Source organism: Chrysochloris asiatica, unplaced genomic scaffold (assembly GCF_000296735.1).
Source record: "Chrysochloris asiatica unplaced genomic scaffold, ChrAsi1.0 scaffold00007, whole genome shotgun sequence".
NCBI classification, from domain to species: Eukaryota; Metazoa; Chordata; class Mammalia; order Afrosoricida; family Chrysochloridae; genus Chrysochloris; species Chrysochloris asiatica.
The window spans coordinates 29,486,035-29,513,699 of record NW_006408525.1 but is presented as its reverse complement, the minus strand read 5'-3'; the positions used below and the strand labels follow the sequence as shown (position 1 = coordinate 29,513,699).

The 27,665-nt window shown below is 47.7% G+C and overlaps 1 protein-coding gene across 1 annotated transcript; it reads left to right on the top strand.

Annotated features, from left to right (window-relative positions):
* The first annotated feature begins 705 nt into the window (after positions 1 to 705).
* On the top strand, positions 706 to 27,607 carry MPP3 (membrane protein, palmitoylated 3 (MAGUK p55 subfamily member 3)). Its single transcript, XM_006832715.1, has 18 exons — positions 706 to 730; positions 916 to 1,034; positions 1,933 to 2,010; positions 3,396 to 3,476; positions 3,711 to 3,848; positions 7,054 to 7,135; positions 8,788 to 8,873; positions 10,084 to 10,158; positions 12,728 to 12,924; positions 15,309 to 15,373; positions 16,617 to 16,637; positions 17,170 to 17,211; positions 18,997 to 19,161; positions 19,249 to 19,329; positions 21,698 to 21,791; positions 21,984 to 22,092; positions 23,687 to 23,809; positions 27,190 to 27,607. Exons 1-18 carry the CDS (start codon positions 706 to 708, stop codon positions 27,364 to 27,366), a joined length of 1,758 nt encoding a protein of 585 aa, XP_006832778.1. The 3' UTR covers positions 27,367 to 27,607.
* The last annotated feature ends 58 nt before the right edge of the window (positions 27,608 to 27,665 follow it).

Below are 27,665 nucleotides of genomic sequence, written 5' to 3'. Positions count from 1 at the left end.
CGGAATGAATGAGTCATTACTCTCCTTGTACCCTTCTGAAGGAGGACTTTTTGAGGTCCACGTGCTGCAAAGCATCTTGGGGGCGGGGGCTCCTGAGATGGGGTCCCCCTCCTGTATAGTAGAAACAGACTCTCATTTCCCCACTGCCTCTTTGCGCTCCATTTCGGAGGCTCGCTTTGGGTTGGGTCCAGATGTGGGGATGGTGGCAGTGTGTTTGTGTGTGTGTGTGCTTGTAGGCCCAGCCAGATACTTGTTGAAGGTGTGGGAGTAACAAGGGAGTGAGGATGCTGTGAGGTGAACACTATTGCCAGGCAGGCAGGGCCACTTGGCGCCTCCTAAGCTAGCCTGAAACGACCGACCTGAATGCGGATTCTGACCCACCTTGAGCAAGTTCTGACTGTTCCTTTCCAAGCCTGTGTCTTCCTAGGTTAAATGGAAACAAGATGGTCTATTCCTTAGGGTTTTGTATGGATTAAGGAAAATGCCATATGAAACTATTTTGCACATTGCTTGGCCCATTGGCACACTCAGCAAACCTTAGTTTTGTTTCTTTCTTTCTTGAGTATAGTTAATAGAATTATTTGTTCTATCCCCTCTGACCCTGCATTGATCATGGACTGATGTATAATAATGGTTGGTGGAGTTTCAGCACATTCCTCCCCCTGCTTTTTCCCAGACTCCATAAGCAAGAGCCTTGGCATAGGCATGCCGGTGCTGTCGGAGGACTCCGGTGAGTGTCTCTGGGGCCGGTACCCACCAGGCAGCCAGGGTTTGAGAGAGAGCAGGCTGCAGCCTCCAAGCCCTGGGAATGAAGCCTTCCATGGCAGGCTCAAGTGTTCACTGGGGTCCCCAGGGGCAGGAAGTCCCCATTGCATTGGCTGCTCTCTCTCCCCCTTTCCCCCACACTTTCTGCAGGTCTACATGAAACCCTGGCACTTCTGACCTCTCAGCTCAGACCTGACTCTAACCACAAGGAGGAGATGGGTTTCCTGAGGGATGTGTTTAGTGAGAAGAGCCTCAGTTATCTAATGAAGGTAAAGTCCTTTGGCATCTGCCTGCTTAGGAGTTCTAGAAGTTCTGGGTGGTACAAATAGTTTGTGCTTGGCTATTAACTTAAAGGTTGGACATTCAAATGTGCCCAGCAGTGCCCTGGAGCAAAGTCTTGGTGATCTACTTCTGTCAGATTTAAAAAAAAACCAGAAACAAAGTCTATTGTCATTGAGTTGAATTCTGACTCAGAGCCACTCTGTAGGGCAGAGGAGAACTGCCCCATGGGTTTCTAAGGTTGTAAATCTTTTACAGAAGCAGACTGCCACATTTTTCTCCTGTCAAGCAGTTGGTGGGTTTATACCACTGACCTTTCAGTTAGCAGCCAAGCGCTTAACCACTGTGCCACTAGGGCCCCTTTCCGTGAGGTTATGTTGTTGTTGTTGTTAAGTGCCATCGAGTCGGGTCCGACCCATAGCGACCCTGTACAGGGTTTCCGAGGGTGTAAATCTTTACGGGAGTAGAAAGCCTCATCTTTCTCCTGCGGAGTGGCTGGTAGTTTCGAACCGCTGACCTTAAGGTTCGCAGCCCGATTCGTAACCACTACGCTACCAGAGCTCCGTGAGGTTATAGTCATTGAAAATGCTTTGGAGTCCAGATCCACCCTGAAACACCTGTGGCTGCTGGGAGTCAGGAATGGCGTGACTTGTTTGGTTTTGATTGGTTTCCTAGCTGCTGTGGTCCAGAAGTCAACCTAGCCATTCCTCTGCCCCCAAAAGGTCATCACTCACCTAGCCAGGCAAAACTTTCTCTGACACTATCAGTTGGTGACCCACTTTGCAAGCCCAGGTGTCCTTGCAGCTGTGGGTGGGTTGTGTGGGGTCCGAGGTAGACCTGGGACAGCTGGCTTGGGAGCCCCCAGCCTGAAACCCACTGTCTTTGCAGATCCACGAGAAGCTCCGCTATTATGAGAGACAAAGCCCCACCCCCGTCCTGCACAGCGCCATGGCGCTCGCCGAGGATGTAAGCCTGAGGTTTTCCCCTGTGGTGTTGCCCGACTCTCTCCACCACCCTGGGGTCCCTTCATCTTGCCTTGCTGCCAGTGTTTAGCCAGAGGACATAAGGAACCGGGAACCCCTAAGAGGTGTCTCCTCTCCTCCTCACCCTCCTTCCTGGGCCTCCTGACAGGCAGGAGGAACGCCGAGTCTTGGCTTGAGTCCTCAGACATGATGACGTGTGATGCCCCCTTACTGTGTGTTCTTGAGAAAGTCTGCTCCCTTGGCTGTACCATGAGAGTTTGGATAGGACCCTCAGTTCTCAGACTGCTGTGAGGACGGGAGGCTTCGAGGCCTAGTGTGAAGCTCCTATAGTGTGCCCCAGCTTACTGGCTCAGGCGTCTCCCCTTTTAAAGAAATGCCTGTTAGTTTCTTGTGGACTTAGCGCTCTGGGGAGTGTGCTTTGGAAAAAGCTGGACCAGTGATTACCCAGCCTAGGAGATGCATCTAACCCAGAAGATGGTCTGACGTGGGACAGGTGCGGCCTGGGAGTGTGGGTCCCTGAGCGTCGTTTCTCCAGCATGGGGTAGTGACGAGGAGCAGGTTGGATGCCTGGGTCCTGGACTCAGTGCTGTTTTACTACCAGCTTGTGACCTCAGAGAAGTCATTGTCTGAGCTCCAGTGTCCTCTCCCACCAAGCAGCACAGTGGTGAAGGATACAGACTGTATACAGCCAGACTGTATTCAAACGCACTCAGATGTTGTGCCACCTTGGGCAAAATAGGGAATCTTTTCCGGATTCTCATTTGTGAAATGGCAAAATAGTAGTTTCTGCCTTATCTAGGTTTATTATGAGGATTAAATGACAAGGTCTGTATGAAGCAAACCACGCACAATAAGGGCTTACTACATTTAGTTCCTATTAGGATTTCCATGTCCCTTGGGTGGCACACATAGTTAAGTGCTTGACTCCCAGTCAAAATATTGGTGGTTCAAACCCACTCAGAGGCACCTAGAAATACAGGCCTTGCAGTTTGCTTTTGAGAACTTTGAAAACCCTGTGGAGCACACGTAGGGTTGCCTGCCATGAGTTGGAATTGTCTTGAAAGCAGCAGGTTTTCTTTGTTTATTTGTGTTTGCTTTTATTTTGAAGATTAGATGAGAAAGTCTATAAAAAGCAAATAGCGCACAGTAAGAGCGTAATAAATTTTGTTCCATCTATTTGGATTTCCATCTGCTGAGTTCTCCTGGCTCCTAGCATGGTGCTCCTGGGAGCATCAGACCTGGGTGGCTGAGGGTTAGATGTGCTCTGGTGCTGCATCCATCCCTGGGAGGAACCTAGGAAGCAGGGGTTTTCCTGTGGGTCAGGGGGGCCCCCCCACAGCTGTCTGTGGCATTTGCCATCCGCTCCAGGTGATGGAGGAACTGCAAGCGGCCTCTGTGCACAGCGACGAGAGGGAACTGCTCCAGCTGCTGTCCACCCCCCACCTCAGGGTACTAACGGCCACCTCCCTGGCTGCCCAGGCCTCTGCGTCTCCTGGGATGGGGGGGGGGGGCGGCAGGGAGTGCTAGTTGGTGGGGCTGATAGGAGGCTCCTAGCAAGAGCTTCTCAGGGCCAGTGGGGTGGTGTGGTCTCCTGGTGTGAGGTCTGAGACCGCCAAACCACGGCCCAGGCAGGGTCCTTGACCCTGTTGGGCCAGCCCTCTGTTTCTCTGATTTTCCTAATAGGCTGTGCTCATGGTCCATGACACAGTTGCCCAGAAGAATTTTGACCCTGTCCTCCCCCCTTTGCCTGATAATATTGATGAGGAGTTTGAAGAGGAATCAGTGAAGATCGTCCGGCTGGTGAAGAACAAGGAACCCTTGGTAGGTGACACCCACCTCTCTTCACTGTTCGGACCCTCTTTCTCCCATGGCATTCACTTTGCCTCTTAACACTGGGAAGGAGCCCTCCTGAAGTCTTCGGAGTGAGCGATGGCAGCTTTGTCGGGGCTGCTGCTAACTCTTATGGGCTGAACACTCCTTTCTTTGTGGGGTATTGCCCCCCCCCCACACTCCATGGTCAAGCCTCGGTGTATAGTAAATAACCCACACAGTGTTATAGGACAGCCAAAGGTTGGGAAATCTAGCTTACCACCTGTTTTTATAAAGAACAGTTTCTTGGAGCACAGCCACATCTGTTTATTTATGTCCTGTCTGTGGCCTAGGACCCGGCAATGTCTCGTTCTGTTGTGCATCGGGTCGCTAGGAGGTAGAACCGACTCAACAGCACCTCACAACAACAACAGGGCTGTGTTTGAAGCAGAGCGGCAGAGTTGTGTAATTGTGACAGAGCGAAGCCTGAAATATATAGCACCCCCTTTCTCTGGATAAGGGGCGTGTGTTGCAATGGCTCAGCCCTTGGCTGATAACTGAAAGGTTGGCAGTTCAAACCTACCAGTGGCTCCTGGGGAGAAAAGACCTGGTGATTCTGGGGGTAGAGGGGTACCAGTGGCGGGCAGTTCTGCTCTGGGCTCTAAGATTGCTGTAAATTGGAATCAACTTGATGGCAAACAGCAGCTTCTCTGGACACGAGTATCTGTGGGTGGTGTAAATGGTTAGCAGTTAATACTTGGCTGCTAACTGAAGGGTTGGAGGGTTGAGCCCACTCAGAGGTACCTTGAAAGAAAGGCCTGGCGACCCATTTCTGAAAAACCAGCCCTTGAAATCCCTCTAGAGCTCAGTTCTACTGCTTGGTCACTCATGAGATTGCCATGACTCAGAAGCCTCTACAGCCATTTTATTTAAAAAATGTTTTTGGATACAGTACTGAGGAAACTCTGGGCACCAGACACATTCTTCACTCTAGCTGACAGATTGCTACCATTCTAGTCCTGGTTCAGTGTTGATTCATCCAGCAAAGGAACAAGCTGTTTTCTAGGTGGAGAGAAGCATTAGAGGTCCAGAGAAATGGATGCTTTCCCGAGAGGATACCGTATCTGACCTTTTTTATTTTCATGTTCACCAAATGACCTTAGAAGGACTGTTTCTGCAGACAGATGGGGCTCTCGCCCCTACCTCCGTTTCTCATTCATCCGTTCAACATACCATGTTAGCTGCTGGCACCTCAGAGATGAATGAGACTTAGTTCCCATGTTCTAGGAACTTGCAGGCCTAGCAGGGACGTAGAAAGTTGTGATCTCGTCTGAGGAGGGAGTGATTGAAGCTAGGCAGGGGGCTTAGGGAAGACTTCTTGGAAGAGAAGATGCTAACTGAATTCCTGAAAAAGGAAAAGGAGGTTGCCAGAAGGAAAAGGAGTGGAAAGGAACTCTAAGCAGTAAGAACTGCACGTGCGAAATCATGGGGAGGTAGACAGTGTGGGGTACTCAGGGAGCGCAGAGCCGCCTCTTAGGACCAGAATGCCAAATTTGAGGTAAGGAGTGACCGAGAGGAGGCCAGAAAGCTGGGTGAGATCAGATCATAGAGGGCCTGATTGTCCACACCCAGTTTCTTAACTTGATCCCAAAGACAAAACCAAAACCCAGACTTCCTGCCATCAAGTCAATTCCAACTCATATCAGTCCTATATAGGGTTTCCAAGACTGTAATACCAAGCCATGGTGTTTTCAATAACCTCATATGCATGTGAAAGCTGAACAATGAATAAGGAAGACTGTAGAAGAATTGATGCTTTTGAGTTATTGTGTTAGAGGAGAATATTGAAAGTGCCATGGGCTGCCAAAAGAACCAACAGATCCGTGCTGGAAGAAGTGCAGCCAGAGTGCTCCTTGGAGGCCAGGATGGCCAAACTTCGTCTCTCATACTTCAGACATATTGTCAGGAGGGACCAGTCCCTGGAGAAGGATATCATGTTTGGTAAAGTGGAGGGTCAGAGAAAAAGGAAGATCCCCAAGGAGATGGATTGGCAAAATGGCAGCATCAATGGGCTCAAGCGTGGCAACAATTGTGAGCTTAGCCCAGGACCAGGCAGTGTTTCATTCTGTTGTGTATCGGGTCGCTTTGAGTCGGTACTGACTCAATGGCAATTAACAACAACAACAAGACTGTAAATCTTTACAGGAGCAGACAGCCTCATCATTCTCCCATGGAGCAGCTGGTGGGTTTGTACTACCAACCTTGTAGTTAACGACCCAACGTCTAAACCACAGTGCTGACAGAGCTCCTGACTCTGAGACAGTGAGGAGCTGTTGTAAGGTTTTAAACAAGGAGTAACGCTTAGTCCCTGAGCTCTGACTGAAGGATCATTGGTTCCCTTTGGCAACACCAAAGGGCCCCAACCCCGCAATTGGTTATAGAGACAGGCTGAAAATTTGCTGGCACCTATTAGCTTCATTAAACGTCCATGTGAGTGGCAGGGGGCTGTGATATGAAAGAGAAAAACACTGAATTCAGAACCACAAAACACTTAGCTCCTCACCTGCTGTGTGACCTTTAGGATGCTGAGCGTCTTTGAGCCCCAGTCGTTCATTTCTGCAGTGAGATTTTATTGTGCTTTCCAAACTGTAAGGAGCTCTGGTAGCGTAATGGTTACGAATCAGGCTACTAATCTCACGGTCAGCAGTTCTAAACTACTAGTTGTTCCACAGGAGAAAGATGAGGCTTTCTGTTCCCGTAAAGATTTACAGCCTCAGAAACCCTATACAGGGTCGCTATGAATCAGAACTGACTCCACGGCATATAACCACCACCACGTTCCAGATACACCTCAAGTGCAGCCACCACCCCTCTGTCAGTGGCGGTTTGTGTGTGGCTATGATGCTGAACAGGTTGTCACAAAGCTTCTACACCAAGATGAACTAGGAAGAGAGACCTGGAAATCTACTTTTCAAACAATCAGTCTATAGAAACCCTGAAGATCCACCAGGGTGTGATCCAGCTGCACATAGGGATGTCATGAGTGGAAACCAGACTTGAGGGCAACTGACAACATATTTATAGGAGATGTTGGTTTTATTGGGGGACACTCGGCACAGGGAAGTTCCTGTATTGCTCTGCCTTTTGTGTCATCTGGTGAGGGGGTCTGAGCTTTGGGACTGCTTCTTAGGACTGGCCTGCTCTGTGTCCTGCTCAGGGTGCCACCATCAGACGGGACGAGCACTCAGGGGCTGTTGTCGTGGCCAGGATCATGCGAGGGGGCGCAGCAGACCGGAGTGGTGAGTGGTGGCAATGGAAGGCTCGCCATTGCTCCAGAACCTTCTCTCTTTGGCCACAGGTCTCCCTCCCCATTCCTACCTGGTCACCTGTGTGGGATGTGCCTCACTTTCTGGGACTAGGGCTGGAATTTTCGTCTCTTCCCAAACCCGTAGAGATTTTAGTTGTGGGACTGTGATAGTTAAGCAGATAGCATGGGGTGGGTGGGTAATTCATAACTGTGGGACAAGTTAGACAGTTCTCCCACCTCTCCAGGGGCTGCAGCAAGCTGTCACTGTTAGCTAGGGGAGAGTGGTCATCTGGCTTTGCGTGGAAAACAGGTTGAGAGTCACTGAAGTGTGGAAGAATTACTAGGGGATGTTTTCCCAAAAGTTTGGGGGCCATTGTATGGAGAACTGTATACGTTCTGAAACATTAAGGAGCATACGAATCCCTCGTGCCTGCGCCGTTGAGTTGGTTCTGACCCATAGTGACACTGTACAGGGTTCCCTAGGAGCGGCTGGTGAGCTTGCGATTCAAACCGACTTTGCAGGCCAGCACATTAACCCTCAGCGCCACATCCATAGATCTTATTAAAATGCTGATTCAGATTCAGTAGGTGTGTGGAGGGTCCAGTCCTTGGCACGTCTAAGATTTGACATGTCTTACCTGATGCTGTTGCTGCTGGTTTGGGGCCACACAGATGAACAAATAGGGCCCTAATACATGGAGACACTTGTCATTAAACCAAAGGCTGATAGATGGGTATGTGTAGCGCTCTTTGCTGGCACTTTGAAATTTCTTCACTAAGAATTGAGAAGGACATTCTTGGGCCTTTTCTGTAAACTCAGAAAGGTGAAGAGTTAGTGAATGATGTTTTCAAAAAGAGTATGGGGGAGGAACACAGACTTTCCAGGTCAAAATAATAGAGCTTGAAGATCGGGCGGAACAATGGTGAAGCTCCCAAATGTAGCCTAGAGGCTGGCAGTTTGAACGCGCTGGGGGCTGTGTGAGAAGAAGACCTGAAAATGGCTCCCACCAAGACTGTTGTTGTTGTTGTTGTGTGCCTTGGAGTCGGTTCCGACTCATAGCTACCCTGTACAGGGTTTCCGAGGCTATAAATCTTTACGGGAGTAGAAAGCCTCATCTTTCTTCCGCGGAACAGCTGGTAGTTTCGAACTGCTGACCTTGTGGTTCGCAGCCCTATTCATAACCACTACGCTACCAGAGAGCCCCACCAAGAGTACAGCCTAGAAAACCCTGCTCTGCCACACAGGTCGCTCTGAGTCAGAATCAGCCAGACTGCTCCGCACTGCAGCAAAATTCTCATTCCCTCCCAACTTGACCTCTGAACACAGCACTAAAAAAAAAAAAAAGATCTCTTCAAACAAACCAACCTGTCTGAACCCTGGGTTCCTTTATTTTTAAGCAGCATGGCCTTGGGCAAAGCTATTTTAATCTTAGTTTAGCTGTCAACTTGTCCTGTAAATTGGGGCTTTTCCCCAAGTGGTTGTGATAATGTAGGGGTGGCACCCAACATGCAATAGGGATTGAGATCAGCTCAGTCCCACCCACCACCTTTTGATCTCACCAGGTTGCCTAGTAGCAGGTTCCTAAGGCAGGTCCCCTGATGTACGGTCCCCTTCCTGTGCTGATGCTCTGCCGTGTCTTCTAGGTCTGGTACATGTTGGAGATGAGCTTCGAGAAGTGAACGGAATCGCAGTCCTGCACAAGCGACCTGACGAGATCAGCCAGATTCTGGTCCGTGCTTGCACACTGCCTGCTTAGGCTCCTTGGAGACTCTTTCTGGGGCATGGCAACTTCTGGCTCAGCCTCCCTGTTTTCCTGAGAAGGCGGCTGGTGAAGTGGGAACAGGAGGAATGGATCATCCAGCCCATCTGCCCTTCTTGGAAACCCCTCAGCATGCGATACCCCTGACTCCCATTCCTGGGGTCGTTTTTCTGGGACCCTGTCAGAACAGCTTCCCAAAGGGACCTAGGGAGTAATGGAGTTGAAGTCAGCTGACCCTAGGTTCAAATCCTGCTTCCAGTCTTCTCTAGCTGTGTAACCCTGGACAGGTCATTGGATCATTCTGAGCTTCAGTCTCTTTTTCTGTAAAGTAAGGGTTAGGGTTGGTGTCTCAACTCAGTGTGGTTTTCATTAGGATGTGAACATCTGGAAAAGGGTCAAGCAGTACACAGCTGAAGGGTATTAAAGGTTGGGTCAAAAGCAACCTCTGTAGTCCATTTTGGGGAGTTTAAGTGAAAACACAACATTTTAAAGCCCTAATCTTAGTTTTACCATCTTTCTACTTGGGCATCTTGCCCCAACCTAACCTCCTTTGCTAAATTTGGGTGGTTTTTAGGGCAGAAATAGGATGAGATCTGGAGAGAGGATGCCCCCGTTGTAGGAGATCTGGGTTGCAGTCATTCTAGTCTTTTAGCCCTCACTTCCCTGTCTGGTTCTAGAGAGCGACTGTCTTGTGTTCTAGAACCAATGGTCTGGCCTCTGTGTTTGGCCAGTTCTGGGCTCTGTGGTCTGGGAGCATCTTTTTCATGGGCTCTCCAATGGAGCACGTAGTCTCTGAGGGGAGCTCTACTGGGGAAAATACCAAAGAGGGAATTACCGGAACCAGTCACAAATGGAGCAGGAAAGGAGAAAATGAAATGGAAATAGTTTGTTCAAACTAGGGAAATTTGGGGTGGGGGGAGGTGGCTGGCAGTCAGGAGGAATGTGAAGTTAGAATTTAATGCATGGATTATCCTTGAATTCTCATTTAAAATCTTCTGTCCCTTTATCCCATCAAAATGAGTTTTGGTTTCTTGGGTTCTGAGTTTTGCTTCAGGTAATTCAGCAAGGGCCCCATTGTTGAAAGGTGAATGGCAGGAGAGGTAACACTTCTGACTTTGTAGACCTGGGAAATTAGACTTGAACTCAGGAAGGTGAGAGGCTCTATTTTCCTCTTTTTCAGGCCCAGTCCCAGGGTTCTATCACCCTGAAAATCATCCCAGCCACCCAAGAGGAGGATTGCTGGAAGGAGAGCAAGGTACGGGGAAGCTGGGCTCCTGGCTGGGGGGCTAGAGGTGGTGGGAGGCACCAGCCCAGCCTTCCAAAATGGTCATCCTGGGAGTCATGTGTGCCCAACAGAGGACTTGAATTAAGTCACAGCATGATTCATTTACTTGTACCCAACCTCTTTAAAAACAGAATTTGACATGACTTACTAATAAAAGACAAAGTTATTTTAATAGAAATTGAAAGCAGGGCTGTGAAGAGGAGGAGAAGGTACTAAGTGTGCTGGATTTGGGACCAATTAAGCACCTGTCGTTGGTTTCATTACTCACTGAGTTTTAGAGCCTCCCTTTCGTGCTGGACACAGAGATGCTTGGGGACAGATGGGTAAATGACTTCAGGGGTTCTGAGTTCAGAGGGAGTAAGGGGGTCAGAAAACAAGGCTTTTGTTGCTGTGTGAGAAATGCTTCGGAGGGATTTGGCTCACAGAGTTAGAGGTGGCTAGGAAGGCATATGGACCAAGGCTTAAGGGAGGTGAAGCTAACTAAGTAGGAAGGGATTTCAGGCCAAGGGGTCTGTGTATACAGAGGCTCAAGACACCATGGAGAGGAACATGTTGGGGATCAGCAGGAGAAAGCTATGTGGTGCGGTCCAATGGGAGAGGGATGGGGACCAGTTGAGCTGGGAAGATGGCTTAAGGCTACCTTCTGAATGGATTCCAGTGTTTTGTGCAGGGTTTTGACTATAACCTGTGTTTAGTTTGGGGTCCCTTAGAAGCTAACCCTGAGACAAAGGTTCAAGTGCAAATAGTTTATTTGGGAGGTGACCCCAAGAAACACCAATATAGGAATGGGGACGGGAAGGCAGCCAACCCAATAAAGGGTGTATTATTGAGAAAGCTACCACTGTGGGCAACTGGAGGTTAATCCCCATAATCTATAGGCAGGAAGTTCCTACTATTAGCTAATGAAATCTTCTCTGAATGGCAATTAAAGGAATCTATTTGGATCTAAAGGAGCCCTCTGTTTTTAAGTGTCTTTGAGTCAGTTCTAACCCACAGTGACCCTGTATAGGGTTTCTAAGGAGCAGCTTGTGAGCTTGAACCACCTACCTTGTGGTTGAAGCCGACTTCGCAGCCCAGAGCATTAACTTAGCGCCACATCAGAACTCCAATAAGGGAGCCCTCTAGCCCTTCTTTTCCCCCCACCTCTGTTTGCCTCTGTGGAGTCCTGGTGTGTTGCTGCAGAATAATGCTCTGGACTGCAAGGTCAGTTTGAGCCTCAAGGTCAGGAGTTCAAACCCACCAGCCTCTCCTCGGAAACCCTATGCAGGGTTGCTATGAGTTGGAACCGACTTAACAACATTTGCCTCTGCAGTAACTGGGCCTGAGTGTTCTGAAAACAGAGATAAATGCAGATACACCTTGTTTTATCGCGCTTCACAGATAGTTTGTTTTTTTAAAAATGAATTGTCAGTTTATGGCAGTCCTGTGTTGAACAAGTCTATTTTTCCAACAGCATGTGCCCACTTCTTGACTCTACCACATTTTGGTAATTCTCACGCTCTTTCAGACTTTGTCATAGCGCGATTACACACTAAATAGAATGCAATATGGTGTAAACGTAACTTTTTTTTTTTTCTTAAATGTTTTATTGTGAATTATGTGATAGTTTTAAACATAACTTTTATATGCTCTGGGAAACCACAACATTTATTTCTGCTCTTTTACTGCATTCACTTTATTGTGGTGGTCTGGAATTGAACCCCCAGTGTCTCCAAGGTTGCCTGTGAGATAAATCCATGCCGATGAGTCTTCGAAGAGATCACAGAAATGTGACAATCTGCCGTACCCTCCCACCATCTTTTCTAGATGGTGACTCGGGGATGCAGGGGAGAGCTGGGGGCCTGGCCCTTGGATGCCAGCTGAGGTAGAATAGAGCAACAGTGTGAAACCTGCAAAAGCCAGGACCTATGTAAGGTAGAAACTGATCAGAGAAGGAAAGCTCAAATATGTTCCCCTTAATAGAAAAGTGATAAGACTTCACTTTAAAAAGCAGAAAAATTTTGAGACCCAGAGAAACAAGGCAGTCCTGTCACAGTCCGGCTCTCATAGGCTTCACTCTATAAAAAGTGTGACTGCCCATTGAAAGGTGTGAGAAATCAGTAGCAGTTTTGTGGATATTGTATATGTACTCTAACAGCCGAATTACTTATATAGCAGGAATCTGCTGACTTCATTAGGGGCAGTTAACATATCGAAATAAACTTTGCATTAGAAATTGTATTTCCCTTTATTTTTATCCCCAGGACTAGTTTTTGCTAAGAGGTGGTTATGATGACAGCAGCTCCGATCTATCAGGGAGTGTTAGGGTTAGAAGGAAATCTCAGCCGTGAGCTGACTTCGGATTCTGCCTGCATTTCCTGGCTGGGATATCCACCATGGTTGAGGAGCAATAACACTGTATGCACTATACTTTATGTTTTGGAGGTTACTTGTTCTTCCTGATTGCAAATGGTAGTTGTCCTTTGACCTTCCATGAGGACACAGACCCATCAGTGCCCACACAGACAGGAGCAGCCTCACCAGGGCTCTCTCTCTGCAGGTGTTCATGCGGGCCCTCTTCCATTACAACCCTCGGGAGGACCGGGCCATTCCCTGCCAGGAGGCAGGCCTGCCCTTCCAGCGCAGGCAGGTCCTAGAGGTGGTGAGCCAGGATGACCCCACGTGGTGGCAAGCCAAGCGAGTGGGGGACACCAACCTTCGAGCCGGTCTCATCCCTTCCAAACAGTTCCAAGAGAGGTGGGTCTGGGGTGTGCTGTAGGGGGCTGTTTCTGGTGCGGCAGGGGAGGCACAGGTCTATAGCTAACTCCCAAGTCTCTGTCACCACAGCCAGAGAAGACATACTGTTGTGTGTTGTTCTCTGTGCTGTGTACCAGTTATGTTGTGTTTGCTCTTGTCCCAAAACTAGTGATGGCTGTTTGGGATTTAGATAAACATAAGGAATTGTATACTGGTTATGAATTGGGCTGCGAACCTTAAGGTCAGTGGTTCGAAACTACCAGCTGCTCCGTGGGAGAAAGATGAGGCTTTCTCCTCCCGTAAAGATTTACACCCTTGGAAACCCTGTACAGGGTCGCTATGGGTCGGAACCAATTCGACGGCACTTAACAACAACAAGTACATATAGAAAAGTAGGAGCTGGAAAATTACCCAAATCTTGTCACTAAACAGCTTACTTGATTTCCTTTCTGTGCTTTTTATATGCTATAGAATTTATTGTCTTCCTTTTTTTTTTTTAAACATTTTGACACTGGCTTTTTATACATTATTACGTAGTCCCACATTATTACATATTGTAGCATGATTTTATAGTATTTGATCAGGGAATGTATCATTCATTCATTCAAAGGCAGTAAGGATTTATTATGAATTGAGCTGGCCTCATAGGAGAGGAGCTTACAGCGTGTTGAAAAAGCCAGACATTGTTCAAATGGTCACTGTATGTAAATGTGATGGGTGCAAGGTTCTCTGCAAGTTCTGATTAGGAGGGCTTGCCCTGCTGGCACAATGATTAAGCGCTTAGCTACTAATGGAAAGGTTAGTGGTTCGAACCTACCAGCTCCTCCACAAGAAAAAGATGTGGCAGTCTGCTTACCACAGAATAGTCTGGAAACACTATTCGCCAGTCCTACTCTGCCTTACAAGGCGCTCTGGTAGCGTTGTTGTTGTTGTTGTTATGTGCCATTGAGTCGGTTCCGACCCATAGCGACCCTGTATAGGGTTTCCGAGGGTGTAAATCTTTACGGGAGTAGAAAGCCTCATCTTTCTTCAGCGGTGCAGCTGGTAGTTTCGAACAGCTGACCTTAAGGTTCGCAGCCCGATTTGTAACCCGCTACCAGAGCTGGTTACAAATCGGGCTGCGAACCTTAAGGTCAGCAGTTCGAAACTACCAGCTGTTCCACGGGAGAAAGATGAGGCTTTCTGCTCCCGTAAAGATTTATAGCTTCGGAAACCCTGTACAGGGTCACTATGAGTCGGTTCCGACTCCACGGCACATAACCACCACCACTCTGTCTTACAGGGTTACTTTGAGTTGGGATCCACAGGATGGCAGTGAGTTATTTCTGGGTTTGGTATTGATTTGGGTCCACTGGGAAGACTTTTCTAAGGAAGGGATGCCTGTGATCTCACTGTTTCCCCGTAGCTGCCTTTTTTAGGGTGTCTCCAATTTTTCACTACTTAGAAGACTGCAGTGATTATCTGGCACATAGAATGTTCCCAATATTGCTCATGATTTCCTTAGGTAGATTTCCAGAATGTATGCAAATCTGGGTCAGAGAGTGTAGCATTATATGGCATTACTTCCTCTGAGCTTGGTAGCCCCCTCACAGTTTTGGTGTGGTGTTGTTATTCCTGGTTAATGACAGAGCCTCGGGGTTAATCCATTTCCATTGTGTTCACTGTGTGGTCCCTGGGCCAGCAGGCTCTGCAACACCTCAGAATCTGTTAGAAATGCAAATCCGATGCCCCATGCCAGGCCTGTTGGATTGAAAACTCCAGGAGCTATCCCTGAGATCTGTGTTCTTACAAGTGTTCCGGTGACTGTGAGGGGCTGAAGTTTGAGAAATGCTGCTCTCTTGGCAAAATCTTATCAAGGGGTCTGGAGGAGGGCTGTTTAGCTGCATGTAAATGTGCGAATCTATACATTTGCCTAAGTCCAAGATGAGGTCTTTGTGATTGTCTTTCCACTGAGCCATGGTGTGTGTGTGTGGGGGGGGGGTGCATTAATTTAGAGTCACTTTGACCCCTTTACTCTCCTTGGAGTCATTGTGCTGTTTTCCAGCTTTCTCAGGGATGGCAGTGAGGGTGAGTTAAGAAGGGACCTCCCTTCCTGGGCAGTTAGTCCTGGAAAAGTAATGACCAACTACTGATGGTAGTCACTGGGTTGGAGCCCTGTGGGTGGTCACCTTGGGTAGGACGAGCTTTTCACAGAGCAAGAGACTTGGTTTCTTCTTCCACATGGAAGTACCCCACAGTACTGGACTTGGTGTCAGTTATGAGGTCTTTGGAGCTCCAGGCTTGTTAGCCCACTTGCAGATCAGGCCTTGGTTTCCCCACAACTTCCAGAAGGCTCCCTTTGACTAGTCTTCATGGGCCCTGCCTGTTTCCTTGTGTCCCCACAGGCGACTGAGCTACCGTAGAGCCACGGGCACCCTGCCAAGCCCCCAGAACCTCAAGAAGCCCCCATGTGAGTAGACTAGCAGGAATAAAATTCAGGGAAGGGCTGGATGAGGATGCAGGGTCTCCATGCCTAGACAAAGTAAGCATTGGGTTAGAGGGGCATCAGCGGTCCTGTTTGAGCTTGCAGGCCCCCCAAGTGTTGGGTGGGGTGGGGTGGGAAGCTAGTCCCTGGAGAGAAACTTCTATATTTGGGGCCCAGAGATGACACCAGGCAACATGTTAGCTCCTTTCCCAAAACTATCGGCAAAACTCTATGTGTTTGCGTGTTCCAGCTTTCATTCAATTCTCAAGAGGTTTTCTGACCTTGGACAGTTTCATGGACATGACTGTGACTGGTGTCATTTCTCTCTGCTAGGATTGCCAGATTTAGTGAATGTAAGATACAGGCTACCCAGTTCAACTGGAGTTTCACATGAGCAATGAGTAGTTTTTTTAGCATAAGTCTGTTCCATGTGGTATGTGGACATAGTTCTATTAAGAAAAACATTTGTTTCTCTAAATTCCAGTTAAACTGGGCAGCCTGTATTTGATCGGGCGAGTCTACTCTGGGTAGCGCTTTAGGGAAACACATCCATGTTCCTTCTTGTCTTTTGTCACAATTAACCTGTGAAGTAGCTAGTCGCAGGCATCTCCTTTTCCCAGATGGGAAAGCAGAGATTTAGGAGGTTAAGCGATTGGAGCTGGACCAGACATTCAGAAAGGAAGCTTTTCCAGTGTATGGCCTTGTTTTGGACCAGGAGGGCTAGTGACCAAGTGAGGGACCCAAGCAGACACCATGTGGTCAGTGTGCAGGTAGTCCCAGTTTTGTCCATCTCATCCTCTGGCATCTGTGTTTAACCAGGTGAGTCTCAAACCCCAGCAGAGCGAGCAGGCCCTAGTCCCACTGAAGGCATCCTAGAGTGGTGGGCTGCTTGCTCTCTGGCCTCATGGCTGTGGCCAGCGACCACGTTGTAGATTGGTCTCAAGGTGGAGGGACTGCTGAATAAACTAGCCTCAAGGCAGCTGCTCAAGATGCCAGGGATGAGCCGGCTCACTTTGGCCCACTGATGAGAGGCCCAGAGGAAGACTAATTAGAGCAGGGCTCCGGCTTCAAGGCACCGCAGCTCAGATCACAGGCTTGTGGGGGAAAAGGCGGAGGGGACAGATGGATGGCTCCTTAGGCACATGAGGCCTTGGCTGCCTCTCAGCCGCAGGGCCTCCTGGTTCCCCGGCACTAACGCTGTTCCATCTGTCTTTTGTGCAAACCGCAGATGATCAGCCTTGTGACAAAGGTAGGCCCAGTCTTTGTCCCCTGTGCACACGAGCAAGGCCCCTTTTCCATGGAATGCCTGGGACTGGAGGGCTTGTTTTCCTGTCTGTCCCACCACCACCACCTCAGGGGTGGCTGGCCCTCTCTTTGCACACCTCTCCCAGCTATGCCAGCTGGACCCTCCTGTTTCTTGAGGCGTAGAGAGAGGGTGGGGATGAGAGTTAAGGCCTGGGAGCCCGGCCCTGCCAGTCCAACATGCTGGCTGTGTGGCTAGGCAAGACGGAGAGTGGGAGGGAGGCAGGGAGGATCCCAACTCCAGGGGGCTGTGAAGGGGCCTGGTGACCCAGACCTCCTATTTGGGACTCAAGTGTAGAAACCTGAGCAGAACAGAAGAACTTGCTCTCCTGGATATGAGAAAGAAACACAATTCCTCCTCAGTCTCCCCTGAAATACCCGTAACCAAGGTTCTGCCTGGGCATCCAGGGGCCACACTCTGGGTCCGCTCGTCCAGCATGACTCACTGGCCTCTCTCTCTCTCTCTTTCTGATTCCTAGAGACCTGTGACTATGAAGGGCACCTCAGAGGGCATTATGTAGGTGAGTAGCAGGGGACTTTTGCCTGACACCCTCCACCCACATACCTTGGTTGTGCTTCTGTGTTCGGGGAGACATAAGCAGAGTGAACTGAGCCCTGGGAGGCCTTCAAGAGCAGTTGAGCCTGTTGAACCTGTATCTCCCTCGGGTCTGTCTGCCGGGCTCTAGGGCCTCACCCCACTTTCACCCTGGGAGCAGAGGGAGCCCTGGCAGGAAGAGGCCCCAAGTGGGACATTTGGTGACCTGGAGGCACGTACCTCGACTGCTCAATTAGAAGCAGTTTTGTTAAAATCATGGTCTTAATTGTGGTTTCTTCAACACTGATGCCATCAGCACGCAGTGACTGAGCCCTTTCCTAGTCTCCCCATGTCTTCACTTCTGTCTTTTCGAAGGGCCTTAGAGACAAAGCGTAGAGTTCTTTTAATATGTAATTTTGAAAAACTTTCAAATTGATTGTAAAGTTGTAAGGATTGCACAGAGAACTCCCATATTCTATACCCAGATTATTAGGGGCTTGATCCACCAGCTGCTTTGTGGGAGAAAGACATGGTGTTCTGCTTCCGTAAAGATGTCAGCCTTGGAAACCATATGGGGCAGTTCTACTCTGTCCTATCAGGTCTTTAAGAGTCAAAATCAACATGACCGCAGTAGGGTTTGTTTTTTAACCATAGTTACTTTACCATTCAATTTTTCTGCATGCACATATTTGCGCCCCTCACAACCAAGTGAGAGTTAGTTGCAGACTGACTAATAATGTTGTAATGTAGTAAAGGTTTTATAAAACAATTTTGTTGTTAGTGTTCATATAATCTAGGACTCCTGATGTGCAGCTGTGAGTTAGTGTGCTGGACTGCAAGGTTGGTTTGAACCACAAGGTTGGCGGTTCAAGCTCACCAGCTGCTCCTTGGAAACCCTATATAGGGTCACTGTGGGTCAGAACTGACTCGATGGTATTTAACAATAACAACAGTTCATATAATCTAAGAAGTGTTACATTGAACTAGCTTACCAGTATATTACATATGCTATGATGTAAAATAATATTGCTGAGGAGCTCTGTTAGCGTAGTGGTTACAAGTCAGGCTGCTAACCTCAAGGTCAGCAGATCAAAACGACCAACTGTTGCACAGGAGAGAGATGAGGCTTTCTGCTCACATAAAGATTTACAGCCTTGGAAATCCTATACGGGGTCTCCATGAGTTGGAACCGACTCTGCGGCACGTCACCACCACCACCACCAAGGATTCTGTATGGAAGAAGTTCATGTGGCGTGAGGTAACACCATGAGTTACTGAACTGGGTGACACCAACCTAAGTGAACGCCACTGCGTGTATGTCCTAAGAATAAGGGAATTCATTTATATAGCTTCAGGGCTGTTAGCAACTTCTGGGACTGAAACATCCATACGATTCAGTTATGGAGATGCTGTTCATGTGACAATCACATCATTATCCAACAGTCCTACATCTTCCCTGATGTAGGATCCAATCTAGGCCCACACACTGCATTGTAGATATGTATCCCCATTTCACAGATGAGAGAACTGAGGCTCAGAGAGGTGAAGAGACTTGCCCAAGGTCAGTCACTTGCCAAGGGAAACAGTGACCTTGAACCCCAGGTTGTAGCTGCTAGGCGGCCATCCTTTTGTCATGTTACTGGTTTCCTGGACAACCTCTGTTCTGTGGTGGGAGGTGGTTAGGAGAGGCCAGGGCTGGCTAGGTAGAGGACATCTTTACTGGGAGAGCCTGGGGCAAATGGCCTGGTGTCCCTCTGCCCCTCCCCACAAGCTGGTCTTCGGAGGAGCTTCCGGCTGGGCCGCAGGGAGGGCCTGGGCAGCTCATTGGACGGGAAGACACCAGCAGAAGTAGATTCTCCGGAGCTGCTAACCTACGAGGAAGTGGCCAGGTACCAGCCCCAGCCCGGCGAGCGGCCACGCCTGGTGGTTCTGATTGGTACGTGATGTCCTGGGCCACCAAGGAATGGGATGGTTACTGGGAAGTGGGAAGGGAATGCTGGTAAGCTTCCCCTTTGCTTCCCAGGGTCTCTGGGAGCCCGCCTGCACGAGCTGAAGCAGAAGGTGGTGGCAGAGAACCCACAGCAGTTTGGCGTTGCTGTTCCACGTAAGAGGGCCACTCGAGTGTATGTGTGTGTGTATATGTATGTGCATGTGAATATTTCATGGGAACGTAACTCGGCATGTTACGTTCCATCCTAGTCCTAGCTTTGGTCTGATGCACTTACAGATACTGCCTGCTAGAGGTATACTGTGGGCTCCAGTAGTCCATCCACTAGGACCCTTTGAGGCAGTAGCTAGAAAACTCAGGTGGGAGGTGAGTCCTGAGCACATTGTAGGCAAAATGGCAGATTGAAGCTGACACTGAGAAGGGGAGTCTCTCAGACCACCTCCAGCAGGATCAGAGAGTTCAGGGACTCTGCGGACCAGGTGAGAGCCATTGCTTGGGCATTGCCTTTAGCTGGATTCCAGCCGCATGAGGGTTAAGTCTTCCTCCTACTAGAGGCAGCCAGGGATACTGAGATCCAGTGGATGGGAGGTCCTGGTTCTAAATGAGATAAGAAGGAGAGTGACAAATGCCAGACACAGGATAATGCGCTGAATTGCAAGGTTGGTGGTTCAAACCCACCAGCTGCTCCTAGGCAACAGGGTTGCTGTAAGTTGGAACCGATTCGATGGCACTTAACAATACCAAGAGCATTTATGTCAGACCTCTCAATAACTCACAGTTTTTATCAGCACATACTGCAGAGGAAGACGATGAGGCTCAGAAAGGTTAAGTCACTTTTCCAGGGTCACACAGTAGGTAAGTCGTAGAGCCATGATTTTAACCCAGGCAGCCTGACCCCAGAGTCACATTCTTAACTAGACTGCACAGTCGAGTCTCCCCTGCTGCCACTTCCTACCCTCGGCTGTCCTTTTCCTCTCTGGGACTCACTTTCTTGGTCTCTCTGGATGAAGAGATGCCATGTGGCTGCCCAGTGGCCATCAAAAGGGGATGCTGTGCTGGCAGGAAAGGATACTTTTCAGAGAGTTCTGGAGCAGGGCCACTGCAAAGCCGCTTGTCACCACACTGCACTCCTTTGGGCCGAAGCCTTGTCTCTGGGAGGTCAGAGCATCTTTAGGAGCTCAGTCTTCTGAAGTAGCAGGAATGAGGGGAGGGAGACTCTTCAAATAGCATCTGTCATGGACCTGGGACCGACAGGATGGACAGGGCCCCCAGATGCATCCTCCAGTGGAGCACCTGAGTGCTCAGGCCTACTTGTTTCTGGTCACCCCACAGGCAGGTGACTTTGACTTTCTCCCTTGTTTTTATGCACTGGGGAGTCAGGAGGGAAGGCTTCCCAGAAGTGATGACTTTGATGCTGGATTTTGCAGGGTGAATAGGAGTTTTCCAGGCAGAGGAGAAAGGAAAGGCTGTTGAGCCAGTGGGAACAACATGTGTAAAGGGATGAACATGTGACCAGTCTTAGTTGGGGACTGGGGAGAGTTTGAGTAGAGGATGTGATGGCAGATGAAACTGAGCTGGAGGTGGGGCAGATCATGAGGGGTCTTGTATACTCAACCACGGTGTCTAGAATGTGATCAGTAGAAGTTCTAGATGTGGAATGACATGACCCAACAAGTGAGCCCCGTGAGTTGTTGGACCAAGATGCCACATACACATAGAACCCAACAGCATCCCCCTGGGTGGCTCCCAAGGGCCAGAAAACATAGTCCTTCAAAATCCCATCTTTTGGAATGCTCTGGAAAAAGCTATGTGTTGCTTCCAATGTGTTTATATTCTAGGAGGACTGGATTTCCCCCAGGAGGGCACATCTTAATGTTATCATGGGAATCAGGAAGAAAACGACATGTTTTAAAATTATTTGAGAGCCAGGTTTGCTGAGTGAAACAATTAGTCCACAGAGGGGCCTCTGTTCTCATGCTCATTTTCAGTCAAAATGAGAACTGAGCAAGGAATTAAAAGCATTCACTTGGCAGGGTCATCTGTGTTAGTGCCCTCTTTGCCTGTGAAAAGGAAAACGATTAACGACCTAAAAGCTTAGAACTAGAATCTCTTAAGTGATTTTTGAAAAGCACAGCATTTATGAGGGACGTGTGCCGAATGGTTAAGGGCAGATACTTGCAGGAAATGGAGATTCAGACTCTGACCCAGCGACCTGCTGGCTGTGGGACACTGGGCACAGTGAGGTGCTTAGCTTTTCTGTGCCTCAGTTTCCTCTGCTGCAAAATGGGAAGGCTTGTTTAACCTCCAACAGAGTTGTTGTGAGAATCCATAGTATGTCTGGAAAGAGCACCAGGCCTGGCACCCAGGAAGCACTCGGTGTGCATATGTGGTTGGTTTTCAGTTTACACAAGACAAATCAGTGATGGATTCCTACAAGGGCTAGGGGCATGGGCTTACTGCTGTCTCAGCTCACTGTGAAGTGATGTGTCTTCGCCCAGCTTTCCTTCTTTTTTTCCTTTAAAAGATACCACCAGGTCCCGAAAGAGCCACGAGAAGGAGGGGGTGGAGTATCACTTTGTGTCTAAGCAAGCCTTTGAGGCCGACTTACAGCACCACAAGTACGTTGGCTGTGTGTCTGTGTGTCTGCAGCTGTGTGTCCTTGTCTGGTGTTCCACGAGACCTCCTGGGAAGACTTCTGGAAAGGATGGGGGAAGTGGGAGAGGAGTCCTGATGGGACGTCTGTTTCACTTCCTTGGCTAATGGAGGAAAACTCAGGAACTAAAGGCCTTCTCCCTGTGCTGGTGTTTCAGATTCCTGGAGCATGGTGAATATAAGGAGAACCTCTATGGGACCAGCCTGGAGACCATTCAGGCTGTGATGGCCAAAAACAAAGTGTGTTTGGTGGACGTGGAGCCTGAAGTGAGTTCCTGGCCTAGTTGGTCATTTCCAATTAGCAGGGTTTCTAAGGTAGTGGACTGTACAACTTACAGGACACTTGATCTAAGGAATTTTTAGTCCAGAGCAGAGAGTGTTCCATTTTATTGCATCTTCCTTTAAGAATTGAATGGAAACTGTTTTAACCCCCAAATGAGCACCTCTATATACAGATACTGCATTGACTGTAGAATGCTCCTGGACTAACAGACCCAGGATAGGAACCCCTGCATGAGAGTAAATGTCATAGTAGATATGGCTGACCAATTGTGACAGAGAACAGATGTAAATGCCCAGGCAGAGAGGGCATAAGTGACTCAGTGGTAGAATTCTCACCTTCCATGTTGGAGACCTGGGTTTGACTCCCAACGGATGTACCTCACAAACCACCACCACCTGTCTGTCTGTCTTGAGTGTTACTATGATGTACAACAGGTTTCAAGACGGACTAGGGAGGAAGGCCCATGTCTGAAAAACATCAGCTAACAAAAACCCTGTGGATACTAGTTCCATCTGCAACCAGTCATGGGAATGGCACGGTGCAAGGGAGTGCTTCATCCCACTGCGCTTGGGGTCATGAGTCACCAGCAGACTTGACGCAAGCTAACAACCACCACCAGCCAGACAGGAGTTCTAGTCAGGCCACCCCCTCCCAACCATGACCAGGGGAATCAGTGGTTTAGGGAACCACGAATGGGGTTGGTCAGAAGAATGCTTTGAAAGGAAAAACAGGCTTGCCTTCCACAGGGAGAACCTATTCCACAAAGTGCTTAAAAAGCATTTCTTGACCATCTTTTTAACCTTGTCTTTGAGAAAAACTTGCAAGCTTTTAACTCAACTTGGGGATTTTCTTTTCCTGCTGTAGAGGCAAATCTCTGGTTTTATCACAGAAACGGTCAGCTTCATTTGATAGAAGTTTGTTTGAAGCATATTCCCAAACCACTGTATGCCTATAAAGACAAACCTTCCCTAATTTGGACTGACTGGGAGTTAGTAGTTGAATTTAAAAAATCTGTATTTCTGGTGTATTTGAAGAAAGTGACTTTCTGGGTTTTATGTGCAGACAGTACATAAAGCAGTTCAATCCATGTGTTTCCAAACAGAGACCCTTCATCATAGAGAAAATTTGTACAGTACAATTTGTTTACCAAAAATCTTGGAAAGTCTTTAAAATCTTTTAGGTAGTCTCTTCATTTGTTTAGCCAGCCTTTTTTCCTTTGACCATCATAGGCGGCCTGTAGGATGGCATAAATTTTGCATTCATGTGGTTCAAATCATGTATTGAGTCTCTCGCATTAGTAATAGGCAGGTGGAGAAGGGCTTAAGAAGGTTCATTAGAGCGTGAGGAACCTTCTGCTCTCAGCAAGTGGGCCTGCAGGACTAACTGAGTCCAGCGTCAAAGTGGAGGAACTGAGCAGTGGATCTGCCCAGTTGAAGTCCTTTATTGTGTGACCAAAGTAATCTACACCTTGGCCACTGAGGTTATGCAATTGAAACACACAGTTATGGAGCCTTAAAAAGCATGTGTCACAATTCAATATTTTAAAAGAATATCATATTCTCAAACTTGCTTTCCCAGGCACTGAAACAACTGAGGACCTCAGAGTTCAAGCCCTATGTTATATTTGTGAAGCCTGCCATTCTGGAAAAAAGGAAGACACCACCCATGTCTCCAGCATCGGAGGCCGCAGAAGTCCCACTTGTAAGTTTAAAGTTTATCTGTGTTGTTTTTCTAAGGCCTAATCCCAGTGTGTGATATTGCTCACAGCTGAACAGGGCAGGGATGCAGGCTGGGCCTTCACCTCAATGCTGTCTTACTACCGTTCTATGTATTGTGACATCCCAGAGGACTCAGTGTGGGACAAAGACATAGGTGGCTTTGTCTGTGCTTAACCCCACATAAACCTCCTCCCCCAACAATAATGGTGTGACATTTATCTAGAACTGATGAACTTCTAAACCAAATCGAAGTGTTTTTTTTTTTAAGTTTTTATTGTGAATTATGTGTTAGTTTACATGGGTGAACATTATCTTTACATTCATCCTATTGTACGTACTTTGTTTCATTGCAATGATCACAATCCCCTGCATGCATCATCAAACACCCAAAGGGTACACCCCACACTCCTGCCCCCTGGCCACCAGCACACAGCCCCTCTCCCTCCGTGAGGCCAGAGTCCCCAGCCCCTCCTTCTGTCCATGTCATTGCATCTGCCTCTATCCCTAGTGTCACTGCCTCTCCGGACAGGGTCTCACACTTAGTTTTTCTCCCTTAATGGTTCCAGGGATCTCCACTCCTGAACTTCAAAATCAGCCGCTCCGCTCCCCTCTTGTTACCAAATTTACATTTACTTTTCCAACACCCACTGTCAGACCTGATAGCAATCATTTCCTGTTGAACCACAGAATACCTTTCCCCCTCACCTTTTATTAACCCCATCCAGACAGGTTGGAAACAATTCATTGGAGGTTCTACCTTTCCCTGAATCCTCTGGAGCTAGGTTCCCTATTGAAAGCTCGGAAGCCAGTCACTTCTTGTCTTTGTAGTCCGCCCAATTTGGGTAACCAATCCAAGTGTTTTTTAATTGAAACACCAACAAGGTTATCATCATTGTTTTTCAAATAACCACTGAATAAACCAGTTTGAGAAGGAGCCCTGATAACAGAGTAGTTCAACGTTTGACTGCTAACCAGAAAGTTGGTAGTTCGAGCCCACCAGCCGCTCTCGGAAGAAGATGTGGCAGTCTGCTTTTGAAAAGATTACAGTCTGAGAAACCAAATGAGACAGTTCTACTCTGCTCTGTAAGGTCGTTATGAGTCAAGATTTGACTTGACAACAATGGGTGAAACCAGTTTGAAAAGAGCCCTGTGGGTTAGTGCTTGGCTGCTAACCCAAAGGTTGGGAGTTTGAATCCATCCAGGGACTCCATGGGAGAAAGATCTGGTGATCTGCTTTCATAAAGATGACAACATATGGTGGGACTGTAAAATGGTGCAGCCACTGAGGACCATGACGCAGAACGCTTTCCTAGAAGGTTGGAAATAGAAATACTGTACAACCCAGCAATCTCTCTACTTGATATATATACTCAAGAAACAAGAGCTGTGAGACATGAATATATACATATATACGCACCCATGTTCACTGCAACATTAGTCACAATAGCCAAAAGATAGAGACAGTCTATATGCCCATTGGCAGAGGAATGGTTGAACAAACTTTCATACACACACATACCGGAATATTACACAACATGGAAGAATAACAATGAATCTGCAAAACACCACATTACATGGATGAACCTGGAGGACATTAGGCTGAGTGAAACTCTCTGGTGGCAAAGGGACAGCTATTGTATGAGACCACTGTTGTAAAAGTCGAGAAAAGGTTTTTATGCTAAAAGAAACATTCTGTGATGGTCACCAGGGGTGGGAGGGAAGGAAGACTCATTCACTGCCTAGAATTTAGATACGTTGTAACTTGGATGACAGGCAGGCAAAACAACAAAAGATACCAGTTTATTGAAAACCCTATGAGACAGTTCTACTCTGTCACTTGGGGTCTTTATGAGTTTTAATAGACTCAATGGCACCCAACTACAGCAAACCAGTTAGGACCACCAGTAAATTAATATATTTCTAAACTATTGGATGGGATAATGCGATGTATTCCTAAGTGAATTTCTGTTTTTCTGGCATAAATTTCTTATTCAGCCGGGTCTGTGTCAGAACCCTCACCCCAAACCTAATAATTTGACAAAGCTTTTCCAGGGAGACCTGGGATTAGTGGTTCATTTGAACTGGTTCTGAGAAGGCTCTGTGAGGGGAATGAGCTGGAAGTTATCATGGGGGAAAAGGCAGAAGCAATCCAGTTCCAGAATAGATGTTGCCTCTGGGCCAATCTAGCCACCCCACCTAAAGACTGATCCTTCCCCCTTGGTCATGATGCTCCTCCCAAATAAAGATACGTTTTTTTTTTAAATCCTACGTCATATAGATTCTCTGTTCTAATTGTCCACACTGGTCAAATGACAGAACAAGAGGGCTGAAAGGCACATCAGAAGCTTTCCACTTTAGAAACTCTAAGAAGCATACTTAGAAAGAAGCTCAGTGGTTCTAGAACCACTTAGAATTACATAGCATGTTCATCAGAGTGTTGTTAATAACAGCAGCCAAAAAAGGGGAAACAACCTAAATGTTTAATATCGGGGGCTCAGTTCAACACATCACATGACATGGTTTTCACATGACTGATGTTACATAGTTAAGTCATGTAATTGAGGAATAGTTGATGACCTAGCTGAACACAGTGAAAACAATAGGATTCTAATTTTGTTGCACATAAATTACATGAAAATACTATCCAGTCCCTGGATAATGGGCTCAGGATTCCTTTTCTGTTTTTTGTGTTAAACTGTGTGATTTTGGGGGAAGTGGAGTTTAACTGCTTTATTGAGATGCAGTTCACATGCTATACAATTCACAGTTTTAAAGTGAACAATGTCTGTGTTCTTAGCATACTCACAGAGCTGTGTAGTCATCACCACACCACTTTTAGAAAATGTTCATCACCCCAGCCCCACAACCCACTATCATTACTCCATTTCCTTCCCAGCCCTCAGCAGGTGTTCATCTACTTCGTCTCTATGGATTTGCCATTACAGGCATCTTAGAGTATGTGGCCTTCTGAGTCCGACTTCGTTCATTTAGCAGAATGTTCTTTAGGTTCTTCAGCACTTCGTTTCTTTTCACTGCCAAATAATACTCCATGGCATAGACTACTGCATTTTGTTAATATGCTTATATGCTGATGGATCTTTGGGTTGTTCTAAATGATGCGGCTGTCAACATCTATGTACACATTTCTGTGTGGACGTATGATTGTATCTACTACCCATCAGCTTGTTTGGAATTTTGATTTGATGTTGTATACACAACTTGTTATTCGTGGGGCATAATCATCACTTAAAAATTCAAGATTGGGACATTACCCATGACCATGGTCCCCTAGCCTTTGGAATGTACATTTCTGACTTTGCGGGGAATAGCCTAGTTGCTCCAGACCTGACTGTTTCCTTGCAGGATGAGGAGCAACAGGAGATGGCTGCCTCTGCCGCCTTCATAGACCAGCATTATGGGCATCTGGTGGACGCTGTGTTGGTGAAGGAGGACCTGCAAAGTGCGTATGGCCAGCTCAAAGTCATCTTGGAGAAGCTGAGCAAAGACACTCACTGGGTACCTGTTAGTTGGGTCAGGTAACTCTATCCTAGAACGTCCTGGCTGGAAGGGACCTTGAAGACTATCTAGTCCAGCCAGCCTCATTTTACCATCAAAGAATCTCAAGCATGAAGGAGGGGTGAAGTTCTCCACAGACTCCATCATCAAGAAGAGGATAAGTGGGAAGTTTTGTTTGTGGTTGGTTTTGTGTTGTTTCAGCAAGCACAGCTAGAAAGAGGCATATCACAAAATGACATTTCACTCATTAAAGTATCACAGGCAAGTTTGAGCCTGTTTCTTTCTACCAAAGTTAGAGGTCCCTCAGTGATACAGAGGCGTCT

What these genes read in the sequence shown, in the direction of transcription:
- MPP3 (XM_006832715.1), top strand. Translation starts at nt 706, where the DNA reads ATGCCGGTGCTGTCGGAGGACTCCG. An exon ending in GGTGCTGTCGGAGGACTCCG is followed by an intron (nt 731 to 915) that starts GTGAGTGTCTCT and finishes CACTTTCTGCAG; the next exon opens with GTCTACATGAAACCCTGGCA. An exon ending in TCCAAACAGTTCCAAGAGAG is followed by an intron (nt 12,925 to 15,308) that starts GTGGGTCTGGGG and finishes GTGTCCCCACAG; the next exon opens with GCGACTGAGCTACCGTAGAG.